The sequence below is a fragment of the Ceratotherium simum genome, chromosome 4 (assembly GCF_057802395.1).
Source record: "Ceratotherium simum simum isolate JZ-2026a chromosome 4, ASM5780239v1, whole genome shotgun sequence".
Lineage (NCBI taxonomy): Eukaryota > Metazoa > Chordata > Mammalia > Perissodactyla > Rhinocerotidae > Ceratotherium > Ceratotherium simum.
The window spans coordinates 50,982,920-51,000,465 of NC_141903.1; the positions used below are offsets into that span (position 1 = coordinate 50,982,920).

General features: G+C 40.8%; 1 protein-coding gene across 3 annotated transcripts in view; it reads right to left on the reverse strand.

The window, feature by feature from the left end:
- SNCAIP (synuclein alpha interacting protein) overlaps positions 1 to 17,546 on the reverse strand; it is a 144,211-nt gene that overhangs the window by 49,140 nt on the left and 77,525 nt on the right. For all 3 annotated transcript variants that reach the window (XM_014796514.2, XM_087429897.1, XM_087429899.1), the window contains exon 3: positions 9,783 to 9,855. In XM_014796514.2, the coding sequence (XP_014652000.1) occupies positions 9,783 to 9,855 (73 nt within the window). The remainder of the gene's footprint in view (positions 1 to 9,782; positions 9,856 to 17,546) is intronic.

Genomic DNA, 17,546 nt, shown 5'->3' on the forward strand with positions numbered 1-17,546 from the left:
GACATAATCCCTGCCCTCAAGAGAGAACCAGACAGCAAAGCAAGTATACAGATGAATAAGAAACTAAAAAATGCAAAGTGCTTTGAAGAAAATAAGTAGGGTATTGGAATACAGAACTGCTGAGAAGCCTCATCACGGAGGTGACATTTAAGCTGAGGATGAGAAGAACACAATTATGTGAGGATTTGGGGGAAAATACAAGAGAAAAGATAATTTTGTGAAGATCTGGGTGGAAGCAAACACATTCTCAAATGCCTAAGGCCGGAGAGAATCTGGCAGGTTCCAGAGCTCTTACGTCTAGAGCGGATTGAGTCTGGGTGAAATGACTGAAGATCAAGTTGGGGGAGGTTGTCAGGGCCAACTCGTTTGGGGGTTTTATTGGCCACAACAATGATTATGGTTTATATTTTAACTGAAATGGGGTATTCCTGGAGGGATTTCATAGAGAAGTGAAATGATTTGCTTTATATTTTAAAATATATCCTTCTGCCTATTCTGTGGGAAACAGGTTATTCCTGGGGTGGGCAAGGATTGGTGGTGAAGAAAGAATTGAGACTAATTCATGGCTGTTAACCCAGATGGAACATAAAGGTTGCCTGGCCTGGCTGGTGGCTGTTGAAATGGAGAGAAGTGGACAGAAGAGGATATACTTTGAACACTGAAGACTAAGGACCTGGTGATGGATTGATATGGAGTATTAGGAAGAGGGAGAATTCTCATTTTTGTCGCTGAGCAGATGTTTCAGTAAAGTGAGTGCCATTTACTGAGGAGGGGAGTCTGAGGAGGAACACATTGGGGAGGAGGATTCAAAAATTCCTCTTCAAAATACCATGAGACATCTAATGTATATATTGAGTGGGCTATTATATAGGAGGCTGGAGTACTGGGGCGAGTAGCAGCAGCATGTAGGTGGCATTTGAAGCCAGGAGAATGGATATCAACCTAGAGAGACTTAAGAGATGGAGAGGAGAGAGGGTCCTATGGTATACTTAAGTCCCACTTGGATATTTAAAGACCAAGTAAAGAAGGAGGGGGAGCAAAAGAGATTAAGAAGATGTCAGAGTGTTAGGAGAAAAACAAGGAGAGAGGTGGTATCACAAAGCCAAAACAGGAGAATGTTTCCAGAAAGGTGTGGCCAATAGTCTCAAATAATGTGGAGAGGCCAAGAAAGATGAGAATATAAGTGTCAATGGATTTGACATGTGAAGTCATGACCTTCCCTAGAAAGGTGGAAGTCACAGTGGAGATACTTAAGGTGAACGGGAGGTGGAGGACTGCAGACGGAGGTCCCCTTAACTCTTCAAAGCAGGTTGGCTGTAGATCGGTGGGGGGAAGAAGCAGAAAGAGCAGAGAAGGTGGGTAGGAGCTGCTACAGGCGGTATCGTTTGCTTGTTTTTTTAAAATAGGAGATAATTAGAGAGCGTTTGTATGATGAGGGTAATGACCCCTGAGAGAGAAAGACTTTGATGGTGCAGAGAGACGGAGTAACTGAAGGATCAAGGTGTCAAACCAAATGAAGAGAAGGTATGTCCCAATCCTCAATTATGATGCAAAACCCAAAGAAGCAAGGCTTCCTTTCCCCTCTTCACATATTCATTCATCCATCCATACCTCAGATATACATTTAGCACCAGTGCCAGGCACGGGAGATACCATAATGAACAAAATTACCCCAAAGAGATTTTATTTACTCTGCTAGAGAAAACTGATATTAAACCAGCATCACATTATTAATAATGTTTAAAACATAGATATTTAAAGAGGAGGAAATATTTAGGGAGCTAGGAAATAATATAATAAGTTGGGGGGGGAATGCTGATATAATCTAGGCTTGCACTGTCCACAATAGGAGCCACTAGACACCTGTGGCTATTAAGCATGTAAAATGTGGCTAGTAGTATATGTTGAAATGATAATAGTTTTGATGTATTGGGTTAAATAAAATATATTATTAAATTAATCTCATCTGTTTATTCATATTTTTTAATATGGCTACTTGAAAAATTTTAAATTATGTAAATGGCTTGCATTATATTTCTATTGGACAGTGGTAGTCAGGTGAGGGGGAGTCAGGTAAAGGGGCCGTGAGGAGGTGAACTGGGAGTTGAAAGGAGAAAAGGAAGGACATCCCATGTGAAAGAACATAGCATACTGGAAGAACTGAAAGCAGGGGGAGAGTGGCATGTGAGGAAGCTTGCTGGTCCAGGAGATCACTCAGGGCCTTGAAGGCCACCTAAGAGAGTTTCCCATCGTATACCTTGAGAACCATCATGGAAAACCATTGCCTGGTTTTGAGCAAGGAGTGACATGATCAGATGTGCATTTTAGAAAAGATCACCATACCTTATCAAGGACAATGGATTAGCACCGAGGTGGCCTAAGGTCAGTGCTTCTCAAACTTGAATACGCATAAATAAATCAGCTGGAGAGCTTGTTAAAATGCAGATTCTGACTGGGGAGTCTGGGGCAAGGCTTGAGAGTCTGCATTTCTAACAAGCTCCCAGGTGATGCTGCTGGTGCTGATGCTGGTCCTGCACCACGTGATGAGATGCGAGGGCCTGAGCCATCAACTGCCATAGAAGTGTCTGGGTTTTTGTAGACAACTCTTGACTCTCTCCAAGGATCCTTCAACTACAAGATTCTAGGGTTCTGTTTCTATTACTTCAGTTTCTTTTATGATTTTTTTTTTTTTTGAGGGAAGAGTCAGGGCAAAGAAGATATGTAGACAAAAAGAAGTCATTGAAAATGGGAAGACAAGGGCCATTTCATATTGGGAGACAAAAGAAAAAGGATATGCTTTCAGCAAGAAGTAGGGTGCTCTCAGAAACACTATAAAGCTGGAAAACTAGTAACAACCCCCGCCCCCAACACGTACTCATGTTCAGTTCTTTCCCTCCCTGCCTGAATGCTCATCTCTGTACTTCCAGTTTCTCATCCTTCCTTATTGCAAATTTCCTTGAACTCATTTCTACCAGGAGGAGATTTCTTTATCAGTTTTGCGGGTGGGGTATATGTTTCTCAGAGTCCAATAAAAATAAACCAAAATAGGAAAGGAGACTGTGAGTCCCTTCCCCTAAATTTTCTCTCCCTCTAATACTGTCTCATTCCTGACTTTCTTAACTCCACAATGCTAATAATCTTTTAGAATATCAGGGAGCTGTGGTGTTTATAGCTATGGTTAAATAAAGAGAAGAAATGTTCAAGTCAAGAGAAGAAGGGGCAAAGATGTAATGTATTTAAACTCTGCTTCTCCAGCCCCTTTCATTATTTTTGACACCAACAGAGTTTTATTTTTAACTTTCCTGCCACCCCCATATTCTCCCACATTGACTTCTGCCCTTTCTCTTGGAAACATAAGCAAAGTTTTAATGCATTAAAGGCAAGCATGGTCTCTCCTTTTGGACAGAAGGGGTAGCTCTACTTTCATGGGTAAGTCCTGTGGTTCATTCAAAATAATGGCCATGTACACTTTGTAGCACCAGAAAAAAGCAGCAGATAAAATTGTCCATACATTATGATTACAACCATATGAAAAATATGCCTCAGGAAAAAAAAAATACTAGAAAGAAATATAGTAATTTCGTTTTGGTGGCAGGGTTAATTGTAGTTTTTACTTTCCACTTTTTATAACTGATTATATCATCTTTATAATTATAATTTTGTTAAAGAAAAATAAAAATAATTGTTTTGACTAATATTCTCATCTAGATGTTTTACTGTATGTTGGTTTTTACTGTCATTAAATAAACTGAGATTTTTGTTATAAATGTTAGATTCTTTGCTGTATCAGGTTGAAGTATTGATTCTCTCTTTTTTTTTTTTTTTTTTTTTAAGATTTTATCTATTTATTTTTCCCCCAAAGCCCCAGCACATAGCTGTCTGTCATAGCTGCACATCCCTCCAGCCGCTGCATGTGGGACGCGGCCCCAGCATGGCCGGAGGAGCGGTGCCTCCGTGCGCACCCGGGATCCGAACCCGGGCCGCCGGCAGCGGAGAGCACGCACCCAACCGCCAAGCCACGGGGCCGGCCCGAAGTATTGATTCTCTTGATTGAGATCTTAAAAAATGTGTTTCCATCTTCTTTGGAGTCTATTTTACATTACCTCATGTGAAATGGATTAATCAGCAGGAGTTTCGATTTAAACTGCCATATCAACCTTCCTTTTCATGCTTTTAGCATTACATCTTAATGAAATTGAAAACAGGAGGTTTATACATTTAGCATCATCAGTGTCACAGCAGTGTCTAGAGGATAAATTTCACATGAATGTACTATTTTTAGTGCTAGCCAAAATCCTTGAAAATCTTAGAAAACAAATTTTCAAAGGTTCAGGGTTTGTCACAAAATTTGCAAGCACAGGGACTAAAAATGTAGCAAATTTGCAATGCTCTAAAATAGACATCCAAAATGACTTTTACCAGATACCAAGTTTAAAAAGTATGGTTTTCCTTTACTCATTGTCATTCAAGTGATATTACTGAGGTATTAAAATTCCTTCAGAGTTTCTTCTCATACACATCCCAGGGCCATTTATTACTGTTACCTAACAGTTTTCCAACCTCAGCGCATCTAAATTCTCAGATGCAAAGCTGCATTAATATTTATCTGCCTTCTTTCATAAGAAAATTATACAATGAGCTTAGCAGATACATATTTTGAAAGAATCACAAGACATTTAAAGCACCATGAATTGAAACAAATGTGTATTTGAATGTCCAATTAATTAAAAAAAACTCAAAGTCAATGAAATTGAATATCTTTGATTTGAATACCGTATGTCAACATAACGTATTTTAGTCCTCATTTGGAGAAAACTGTACAGTGGAGTTAACATTCACTGCCTTGTGCTGTCCATGTTTCCTACATGAGTAGCAGGGATTCGGCAGAGAATACATGCAAAAATTTTTCACACATAACATCCTTGCTGCTAATCCTTGCCCCACACTACTAGCCACACATGGTTCCTTGGACGACAATTACTCCTCATTTGGCTCAACATCATAAGGGCTCTGGAGTCAGCAGACCTGGTTTCAAGTGCACTTACTAGGTCCAGAACTTTGGGCAAATTATTTACTCTCTGTGAACCTCAGTTTCCTCATCAATAAAATGGGCATAATAATGGTCCTCCCTGAGAGAATTATTTTGGAGACAAACAAGCTGTTTACAGAAGACCTGACGTAATGCCTGGTATACTGAGCGCCTAAGAAGTCACACAGAAATCTCAATAGCACCTGTGCAGCTCCAAGCACCGGCAAAGTTTGTTCTCAGGCTGCCAATTCCTAGTTCTTCATCTGCCCCCCTCTTCTCCTGGTATCTCCAATACCTTCACACTTCTTTTCAGAACTTCTCTCACAAAAATTTAAAACACAGTCGTAGTATAGTGTAATTGATGGTGAATAGTTTAAAATATTATCCTTGTCAGGGGAAAATATAGATTTCAACAAGAATTAATGCCTTCGGTTAAAGGAAGGGCACTCCCAGGGCAGACTCGTGGGCATTGGTGAGCTAGTGGAAGGTGCAGGAACACCGCCCCAGGCCTCTGACAACACTCCGCCATTTGCCTTTCTTAGAGCCCACTGTGGAGCTGGCCCAGGGTCCAGCGATGAAGTGGGGTGAGCCATAGGCTGTATGTCTCACAGACAGGCTTTCAAGGGTCACCAACAGGCTCATTTGACACTCCTGTTCCTCTCAGAACACTTGAAAAACAGGTAGAAAGGACGAGCATGAGTCTTGTCTTGATAGCCCACTAGGGGAGGCAGGAAAGGTAGATGGTAAGTCCTGGAGACTGATCTGTGGAGCCGACAGGTTCTGATCAGACCATATGTGGAATGACCTCGGGTTCAGTTCTGGCTGCTCCACTTTTAAGAGGGATGCTGGTAAACTGCAGTCATCCACAAGAGAGCAAGAAGAATGAGCAGGACACACTTACAACTGTGGGGGCGAGTTTTAACCTGAAGAAGACAAAACCATGGGTGGCTGCTACCTCCAAACACTTAGTGGCACCCTTCCCAGGAGGGATTGTCCTTCTCTGTGGTTCCAAAGAAGAACCAGGATCTAGGGATGGAAATTCAAGGGACACTGATTTTGGCTGAACAAAAAAATTAACCGTATGGATGGGGGGCATCATGAGACTGTGAGCCCCCTCTCCCTGAAGTGATGAAGTGCAGGCTGGATGGCCCCACAGTCAGGATAATAAGGATCACCTTCAAAGATCTGATGGACTTTGGACTACATGATTTTTTTGTCTTTGAAAAAAGTTTTTTATTTATAAATAATTAAAAATTTTTTCATTTGTAAATAAATTTATAGAATAGTTGAAACAATAAAAACAGTACAAAGAACACCAGTATACCCTTTATCCACATTCATCAATTGTCTACATTTTACCCATTTGCTTTTATTATTTGCACTTTCTCATATCTTCTCTCTCAGACTAGATGATTTTTAGTGTCCTTTCTTCTACTGAGAGTTATGATTTCACATGCTGAGTCTTCTTTCCAGGGAACAGGATTTTAGAAAAATTGGAACCCTGCTGGCGGGTGCTCTTCATGACACTTAGCATAAAATCTGAACTCTGTGTACCACAATCGACCGGGCCCTACAGAGTCTGACTGTGACTATCTCCCCGACCTCCTCCTCACTTTGATCACCACACTGCAGCTACATTGGTTTTCTTTTTCTTCCTCATACATGCTTAGCTCATTCCTGGCTCAGGGGCTTTGCACTTGCTAGTTTCTCTGCCCTCAACATTCTTCACTGGTTTTTACATGGCTGGGTCCTTCCAATACTCTCTGCCCCCCCAAAGCCCCCTCCCTCCCCAACTCAAACAAGTTACTCTATCACATTGCCTCATGTCACCTCTCATCACTGTCTGGAATAATCTGGTTTATTTATTCACTTGCTTGTCTTTTGTCTGTCACTCCCTAGAGTGTAAGTGCTGTGAGAATGGGGGCCTTGTCTAAGTTTTGTTCGTTTCCATGTCCTCAGTGCCTAGGAGAGAGAATACTCAACAATTATTTGCTGAATAAATAAATAAAAGAACAAATGGGTCGAAGAACATCTGGTCAAAGACTTGGTAATACAAGGATGGACATTAACTCTGACAAGCTACACAAACTAGAAAGTGCTTAACAAACTTTAGAAAGGTAAAGAGAACCATCTTTATCTGGTGGAGTATATTCTACATGACAGGAGGTTTGGGGAAAAGTTTCCCCAGAGGGTGCTCCATCCAAAAGAAGATGTGGACTCTTCTCAGAAGCCAATATGCCTTCTGCTGCCATCTGTTTGAAAAGATTACCATAAAGACGGAAATTTGCAAGCACTCCCGGAGCAAACTCCTCCCAGGTGGTTGAAACAAGAAAGACTGGCTGGAAGGAGGGGTATTTCTACATCCAGATGCCCATGGAACGAACTGAGAATACCTCAATTCTTTCAGAAACTGGCTGTGAAAACTTGACTATGCTGAGATTTCTTTCAAAGGAGCCCATGGATAATTCTACAGTGATGCTATGGAAAGATGGATTTTCCCATGTGTTTCTTTTTCCAGAATCATTCTTGCTCTATTAGAAAGTGCTTTACCAGCCTCCAAATAGTCCATCAAACTGCAGGTGTATATGTGATTCCATTAAGAGGCCTAAGTCTTTCCCTCATACATCCATTTCCTGTCAGGTCTAATTATTGCTGATTACCTTGAGCACTGGGTCTTTGTTCTAGGTGAAGTTTAAAAGCTTCTGAACTTGAAACTGGCCTCCATCTTAACCAGAGAAGAAATGTCTGACATCACCTATTGTGGAAGTGGCTAGAAGTCACAAGACCTGGAGAAAATGGAAGGAACCAGTCCTAGGAAAAATTACTTCTAAAAGCTGCAGTTAAATCACTTAATCTGGTAAACAAGAAAAGCTATTTAACAGAAAAAAAGAAATTCACCACTTAATTGTGAGGGAAAATGCTGATTTTTAAAGTTTTAAAAGGATAATATCTGAAAATTAAATTAGGGCCACTAAGTCCAGCTTTCTGAGAGGTAGTAAATGTAATGGATCAGAGGAGAGACTCTGGCGGCAGACTTCCTGGGTTTGAATCCCAGCTCTATGACTTAATTGCTGTGTGACTCTGGGAACAGATTTAACTTCTCTGCTCTGTGCCTCAGTTTGCCCATCTATAATATAAACATCCTAACAGAGCTTAGCTCACAGGGATTTTAGGGTCAATTGAGCTCATGTAAGTAAAATGCTTACAACAGTACCTAGCACATTAAGTACTGTTAAAGTGTGTGCTATTCTTTCTTCTCCCTTATTGCTCCCCTCCAATTAAAGAAAAAAGAAAATACTATATCTACAAAGTACTTTGAGATACATCATCTAATTTTGATCCTAACGATAGCCTAGTAACATGGGCAGAAAAAGTTTCTTTTTTATTTTATAGATAATTAGTCATAGGCTCAGAGTCATATAACTGATAAACAGCTGGACACCAACTCAAACCCAGGCCTGAGACTGGTGGCCTGTCCTCTGCAGTCTGCTGCCTGTGTCACTGATCGCAGTCAGAGGCTCAACTTTGAACCTGGTGATGCAGTTTAAGGAGACACATCCTGATGAGCCTTAGGGCTAAGGCCTCTGTTAAACCCGATAGAAACCTGAGTGTGTTTGAAACTTAAAAAATTGAAAAAAAAACTGAAGATAAATGAAAACTTTTATTTGAACTTAAAACTATCTTCTGATGTTTCTGACCCAAACACTGAAGCATGACTTTCACTCACACAAAAAACACGGAGATAAACAAACGCGGAAAGACTAATTATTTTCCCTGTCTCATCTAAGCAAAATGTCAAAAGAAAACAAACTGTCCAGGAGAAAAGTAAATTAGCTCCATACAAGTCCTTTCAGTCAGAAAGGGCTAGAATTCTAGTAGCTGTATAGGTAAGGACCATCTATTTATTTTTAAACACGATACACATAATTCGAGGATTATCTTAAGCTTCCAATCACCCATGATCCTCAGGATTCTAGTTACTATCAAAGGAGGTCCAGCTTTGGCAAGGTTAATGGTGATGCCTCAGAGTAATTACTTGGAAAAATAATAAACATCATTTCATAGTTTAATGCCATGGTATCATTCACATCAATATCCTTTTTTTATTTTCATTTTTGCCCATCACAGAGAGAAAAGGAGAGAGGCTTAATTTGATTTACAGAGGGAAAAACAACCCTGAATGTACTTTTTTGTCAGGGGTGGGAGGGTATGCAAGGAGAAAAGGTCAACCAGCTGGTTTTCATCTATATGCCATAATTCTCTGTTTAGTTTACACTATTAAACTCCAAAGCTTTGCTTTAATCTTAACTGTTACAGTATGCCTTATTGCAGATTCTATCATGTCGCATCCCTGATAGGGTTTCAGACTTTGGCAAAGCACCATCCCCCAAGCTGGTCCCTGCCATATGGGTAGTAAACGCATCCAACATTTTTTCATTGGCGCCTGTATCATTATGTTTTGTCACCAACGGTTTCTCGGCTTTTCAGTAAATTGCTGCGTATACTGTGGTTTGGGGCTGTCGAGATGATCGCCTACATTTATTTGTATACTGCTGAGTCCTCAGTAGGGCCTCCCTGTCCTGTTAGCCTTTGGAGGATGACTGAACATCTGTTTGTTGAGGGTGGGAGGATGAGTGAAGAAGCCAGAAAAGAAAAAGAAAACAGAAAGCAGGAGCAGTGTATGGGGAAACAGCTTCCAGGAGACTCCACACTAACAGTCAGGACAGGAAGGAGAGACGAGGAGGAAACCTACCTGGTCTGTCTTCGCTTTGCGAATCACATCTTCGGCACAGTTCTGGGATGGTCTTGAGTGATGTGACTGAGTACTGAATGGGAAGCCAGAGGAGAAAGGGTATAAAATAGCAGTTTAAAACAAGAGCATTACATTCACTCAACTTGGCCAGAAAATCAAAACACAAGACGTGATACTTGAGTACAACATGTAGATCCAGAAAGTCTACCTAATTTTACCCTAAATGGGCCACTTGGTGATCTGGCAGCATCCCAAACTCTACCTATAAGCATCTGAGCAGAAACAGATTAAAAAGAGGGCTGGATAGCCCTTTTTTGTTTAACAAACAAGGTGGGGTGTAGCCAACAGATGTTCTATCTCCCATCACTTCTGCTACTTGTGGAAGATGGAAGAATTTTCTGACCCTGAGAATTTCCAGAAGATGGCCATAATATTTGCATTCTGAATCCTAAGAGCAAATTTTTGTGTGAAAAGCCAAGGGGAGGAGCACCCAGCTTCCTGCAGCACCCAGGGCAGCCAGCAGCCATATCTGTGCCGATGCTGACTGGACTGTGCAAATGTCCCTAATATTGCCTCTTGCCATAGATTTTACTGTGTGGCATCTGTAATCTCCTTGGGAAATGCCAGGGTAACGTTATAAAAACTGAGAGGACCATGGTTCTGTGTTTGAAAGCTCATCTGGGGGCCAGCCCGGTGGTGCAAGTGGTTAAGTGCGCATGCTCCACTTTGGCAGCCCGGGGTTCGCAGGTTCGGATCCCAGGCGCGCACCGACGCACTGCTTGGTAAGCCATGCTGTGGCAGCGTCCCATATAAAGTAGAGAAAGATGGGCACGGATGTTAGCTCTGGGCCACTCTTCCTCAAGAAAAAAGGGGAGGATTGGCATTGGATGTTAGTTCAGGGCTAGTCCTCCTCACCAAAAAAAAAAAAAAAAAAAAAAGCTCATCTGTTTCACGTATAGATTAGACTGAACTGAAAGAAACCATCTTGCAGGCTCAGCTCCAGCACCAACTCAGGGGCCAGCTATCAGGATAACAAATTATGACATAAGGGAGCATAAAAGCAAAAGAGCTAAAACAAATGTAAAATCAATAGCTATGATTTACGGGGACTACGTTTGATGCCAATCCATCTTTCTTTAGAGAAGGGTGTTTTAAAACAAAATAAATAGGATGACTTCTTTTTTAATCAAAGGCCAAGTCAGGGACTGTCTTCAATCATACTTTAATTCACAAAATACAGCTTCCTAAAAATATTTTGCTCTGTATCTTTAAGAACCACGTCCTTATGTAAATGAGACTGTATAATGAATTACTTCACTGTTGCAAAATTTGAGGGGATTGAGAAAAAACATTTAATCTAGAAGAAAAATCATCATGAGAAACTCATTAGGATTATTCAAGCATTACAAGTGAGGAATGTGTAATCAGGTCACATTTATCGATAAGAAGGCAATTTAGTTAGCTTGATGTTGATAGATGAAGCAAAGTGTCTACACTGGCTCCCCCCACCCCGCAGGGCTTTCCACACGGTATCAGGACAGCAAGACAGAGGGAGGGGCAGTCGTAGCTATTGTCAGTTTGCCAATTGTGTGTCACAAACAAATTAAATTTCCAGTACTTCCAAGTGAAAAATGAAATCTCAGACGACTAATTAGAGAAATTACTCTTACCTGTCTGATGCAATAACATCCTGTTTATGTTGGCTATTCCTCAGAGACTACAGGTGCTTTAGCAAATCCACTCATACTCAGACGGAGGGAGGACTGCCTTTTAAATCAGAAATGAACTTCAAGGATTTTTTTCCTTTTACATTATGTTCTTTGAGGGTCGGGGGTAACACAGGTACAGAAGGCATTTTTCTTGTTACTAATAAGGTACCTTATGTTTCTGGCCACGTACAAGCTCTCTAAGGAATCTGGTAGCTTCTTGAGACCAGCTGGTACAGGTTAAATAATTACAGTCTATAATTCAATTAAAATTGGGCCTTTTGTTTTGGCTGCCATGTGTCCTGTGAAACACCCTTTGGCAAAGTCTTACTCTCTCTCCTTTTTTTTTTTGCTTTCCTTAAGAGGAAATTTAAGATTGATTGTGTTTAAATATAGTTAATGATAAATTCAATTAGGTGGCTCATTGGGCATCATGATACATACCCGATTAAACTGGGTGTGCTGCTATCTGCACTTCCAGCCACATGCACCCTCACTGCCACCTCCTACACCAAAGTCAGGCATGTTAGAATCTCTGATTCATTAGCTGTACCTTCAACTCTTCCTATGTGACCTCAAAGGTTCCTAGTGTGCAGTGAATTTTAATTTGATGAGGTTTAAATTTGAACAGCACAGGCTGCCTGGTTGCTGTGGGGACCGAGCCACAGGCAGAGACTGGCCTAGCTGAGCACCTCATTGCCTCAACCTACATCACACATGGCGGCTTTGCCTCTCCACCCATGGCCATACAGGAAGTCACTTTTGTGAAGGCACATATCTTAATTCTTTGGGAATAATGACCTTGAAGAAAAAGTCATATGCTGCTCCTGGTAATGAAAATAAAAAGTACAGCAATCTACGCAAAGAATGATGTGTTAGCCAGAAAATCAAAGTTTTGGATAATTGTAAGGGTATACGGAATGTCACATTCAGCGATGACTCCAATCTACACTGTGAACAAATCCACCATTCTTTATAAAGATGTAAGAAAAAATCAATTTGTGGATTTGTTTCAATAAGTACAAACATTGCTCTTTGGATAGAAGATAAAGCTTAAGGGAATACTGTAAAGATGGTTAAGTTGTGATGTAAAAGAGTTGCAAAGGAAACACACAATTCACAAAACCAACATGCAAAAATGTTTTCATATTTGCAAATCTGGGAATAAACAAATGACCCAGGAATCTTCCTTGCACTAGTACATTGTGCTACCATCTGCGAGCTGAAAGGGAATGCTTCCCAGGCCTTCATCCCAGTTCACAGGTCAGGCGGCCTTTTATAAGAAGCTGTCAGATTGTCAACCCACCTCATTCTCAGAACAATGGCCAGCTCCCAGGGCAGCACCTACTATCATTTTGGTCCTATCAGAACCAAAGCCCAATGTATCTTCCCCATCTCTTGACCCTAACCCAAGCCTTTATATTCCCTTCCCTTGATTCCTATTATCCTTGGAGTGACAAGGGAGAGAGGGAGCTTACAGTTGGTTGAGAAGCATTATATTTCCTATCTCTATGCTGCTCTCATTTATTCTTTTTCTAAAACTCCTCCAGAGGTTATTCTCTGTGGAAACTATCTTTTTGATCCAAACCTCTTTTCCATTCCTCCATCAAGTCTCAAAAAGAGCCCCTGCCAAAGGTTGACTGGCTGCCTCTGCTCCTTCAATGTAACTGTGCATTCAAAGTTTAGTTCTCCTTCTGTTCCTTTACTCTGGGTCCTCCTTGCCTGCAATGCCTTCCTTTGGCCAGACAAATGCCACTGTTCTGCAAGGCCAGCTTGTGTTCCGCCTTCTCCATGAAACCCTGGCTGACCGCTTCAGCCCTTACTGACCCTACTCTTTTCTGCCCTTGGTAAAGCACCACCTAGCCATGTGCTCTGTTGTTTCCTTTGTGTTCGTGTTAGGTCCCCCAAATGCCCGAGGGAAAGGAGGAAATCTTTGACTTGTATATATGCATGGCACACAGTGATTTCTTAGCTGTTTGACTGAAATACCAAGATGCACACATTTGACTAATCCCTGGGCATAGTAATATAGATCTTCAAAGGAGTTCTTTCATATTTAGGTAGTAAGTGGGAATTTCCTCCACGCTTCCATACTTACACTAGAATTAATTAGCTTTCTAAAATGTAAATTTGACTAAGGTGCTTCTCTCTTTGAAATCTTCCAGTGGCTCTGCATAACCTATAGGGCAAAGACCACATGCCTTACCATGGCACATGAAATCCTCCATGAGCTCTGACTCATCTTTCACCACTGTCCCCTTCTCTTTGATTGTGGTAATACCAAATTTCTTGTCGATTCCCTATCTACTGTTTTACCTGTCTATACCTTTATGCATGCTATTCCATATATCTGGAATGCCATTCCATCCATTTTACTAGGCAAATGCTTTTTAATTCACCAAGCTTTGCTTGGTTATCATTTCTACAAAATCTTTTCTGACCCTCCCAGATGGAAGTAATGCCAGCTTTCAAAGTGTGGTCTCCTGACCAGAGGCATCAACACCATCTAGAACTTGTTAGGAATTCTCATTCTTGGGCCGCTTCCCAGAAACTCTGAGGGCAGGGCCCAGCAATCTGTGTTTTTTACAAGCCATCCAGGTGACTCTGATGTATAATGAAATTCAAGCACCGCTGCTCTATATTATTACCTTATCCGAGGCATATGTCCATTACAGAATCCATCACATGACATTTCACCCGTATGTTTATGTAATTGCTTTTCTGCTTTCTGAGGGTGTAGACAATATTTTATTTACCAAAGATACTAGGTACTTATTGAACTGAATAAAATGAATTCCCCTATGGAGCCCAAGATTTTAGTGGCAATAATAATAGTAATAATGATAGTAGTTAATATTAATATAGCACTAATCTTCTTAGAAAAATGCATAATTACAAGACCAGCAATGTAATCACGGTATATTTAAAAGAAAAAACACTTCTAATATATTAATAGCATGAGTGCTGGCTGATGCCTTAGCCTTTTGTACGAAGAACAATGGATATGGAGCCAGAAGATCTGGATTCAAGACCCAGTTCTGACACTTACTAACTCTGTGGTTCTGGAAAAATAAATCATTTCATATCTCTGGGGCACAGTTTTCTTATCCATAAAACACAGATAATTGTATAAGATAATGTAAGTGAAGTCAATTTGCAAGCTGTAAAATGAGGTTAAATGTTTTTGTCTCTTCTCTGTAACCTGCTTTCCATGTGTGTACCACAGCCCTTCTCTCATGTTCATTCCTCTGATTTTAAGCTCAGTAGATCAAGATGTGAGAATTAACGAGGCAGGAGGAGGGGGGCTGAGCTGGGACTAGAAGGGAAAGGAAGGATAGCTCAGCCAGTCCCAGCACGTTATTTGGCTTCTCTTTGGTCTTTCCTCATCCAAGAAAGTCCGTGGCCAAGCGCTGACACTGAAACTTAGCTTCGCAAACTACATAGAGTTGATATGACGTAAGACACTCCTACACATCCCAGCCTACGCCAGTCAATTTTGTCACTCTGCCATGCAAAATAGCTTGAACATGCAAGAAATTCATAATAACAGTGTGTGATTTTTGCATGGGGCTATGGGGATTGCTGACTACCCCAGATATTTTCAGGGCTGAAGAGCTTTGGCCCCCGCTCCTGAAAACTAGAGCCAGTTGGGTGAACAAGCAGACATTACTCAAATGGTAATGAGCCACAGAAAATGAAAGAACTAAATCCCAAGCACCTTTTCAAGCTAGAGACTTTGAAACAACTAAGGTCCCATTAAGTTTCCAAAAGAAACAATTAAACCAGTCATCCAAACAACTATCCTGAAATTCATGATTTCTCACACAGCTTTCCAAAATTCAAGCAGGCATCTCAACAGACACACAATAAAATAACACCAAGTACGCATGCAAAGCTGGTATTGAAAGCAAAGACACACAGCTGAAGTGAGATGTTCAGAAACACAATATTTTTCTAAAATTTTGACCTTTTTCCCAATGGCCTGCTCTTCAATTCAGGAAGGGGTGTCCTGACTTCATGCCCTCCATAACAAATCATGCTCCTCTGCCCCTTCTCTGAGGATGTGGTACTAATAGTCCACCCTTTCACCGCTAGCCCTCTGCTTGTGCTCAGGTCTCTTCTTCTCCCATCTCCTCAGGACTCATCTCCACCATCACCCTCTATTCTCTCCTTCTCTTCAGCTGCTCTCTCAACATCGGCTCTCTTCTGATCCTATGAAAATAAACAGGCACGTCGCCACCTCAAGACATGCTGCCTCCCCAGTTGACTAGGGACTTTCCCGCCCTTGTGTTCATAGCCATCTTTTTTGAAAGCATGGCCTTGGGTCTTGTCTCTACTTCCTCACCTCTACATTTACTCCTCCAGTCACCATGATGTGGCTTCTGTCACATCACCCCAGAGGCACTGCTTTAATTTTGGCCACCAATGAGTCTTAACTGGAAAATCCAGCGGGCACTTTTCAACCCTTCTGTTTACCACTATTTCCCCACTATGACCTATTTCCCACCATTGACCACTTCCTTCTTTAAATTCTTTAAATCCCTCCATGCTTTTTAGCTACCTCAGTATTCCTCCAATATCTCTGAAAACTTCTTTCCAGTCTGTTTTGTAGAAACCTCTTTTTCCTCCTAGCAGGTGGGACATACTTCTGCACAGTTCCTTCCTTGGAACATTTTTCTCTTTCTGCATTCCATATTTCACAGGTGATCGTACTGACTCCCACAGTTTCAACCACCACCGCTACATAGTACAGATACTAGAGATCTACACTTTCATATATCCACCCCAGTCTGCTTTAAATACATTTTTTCTACCATTTAGGATCCATGAAAGGAAATTATTATAAATAATCCTATTTTTAAATGCATTTGATTTTTGCTCTTGTTCCTTGTTTTTAATCCTATCAAGAGGGTTTTTTAAAAAATTAATAATAATCAAATTCTTTTATGCTAAAACATTGCTTGTGGTTGGTATCTGGGAAAACTCAGTAACTCTTTGACCATTTCAAGAGTATACCAGGAGCTACTCAATCGTAATACTGTAGTCAGACAAAAGACAAAGGTCCACCTTGGTAAAGGCAGTGAGATCACAATACTGAATGATCTCCCTCTACTGTGAGAAGTGGTCATGGATGAGAAGAGACTTGGATGAACTGGAACTACCAGAGGTGACCAAGGGGCCCAGCAGAAGTCATTTTCAATACAGTGGTTACATACACGGATTCTAGAGCCAGACTGTCCCTGTTATATCCTGGCTTCACCATTTTCCAGCTAATTAATCTTAGTTACTTAACCTCTGCATATCAGTGTCTTCATCTGTAAAACAGGCTAATAAGGTACCTACATCAGAGTGTGCTTGTGAAGATTATAAGCTAATAATGTAAAACATGGGGAATAGTGACTGATGCATAGTAAGTCTTGGACAAATGCTATTATTATTTATAATGAAAAGTATACAAAATGAACATTTAAAAATGAAGCCAAAGTAATGATAACTATTGAGGCAAAAATTACAAATTACAAAAGAAATTTACCTTGCCGTAGGGCAGATGGCCAGCCATAAATCTTATTCAACTTCAGTGATGGTCTAGTTTTAATTGTTAGCCAATAATTAATCACCACCAAAGTATAAAGACTGACTATCAAGAACAGAGGTTGATATTGTAATTAAATGTGACCTACCATGAAGTTAACCTGACATTTCATAATATGCTCAGTTGTTATTATTAGGTACTGTAAACTCTGTGAGATGACAGACCAGGTCTGTGTCATTTAGTCCAAGCCTAGAACCATTCCTGGCACACTGTAAATGTTTAATAAATGCTTTTTGAGTAGATTGGCATAAAATCTAATCATGCATAAAAAGTAAATAGTTTGTGTAAATAACTTGCATAGTCAATCTAATAACTGCTATGACTATCAGGCAAGACAAGAACTTTTAGGGCTATCTGCAGAGTAAGAGAAGAGCAAACAAAAAAGCCTGGCAGTTGCTCATTCTTCTCGGAAATCACTCTATCCATCAGGTTGCTCTCTACCTTCTTGGGAAGAGGTATCCAGTC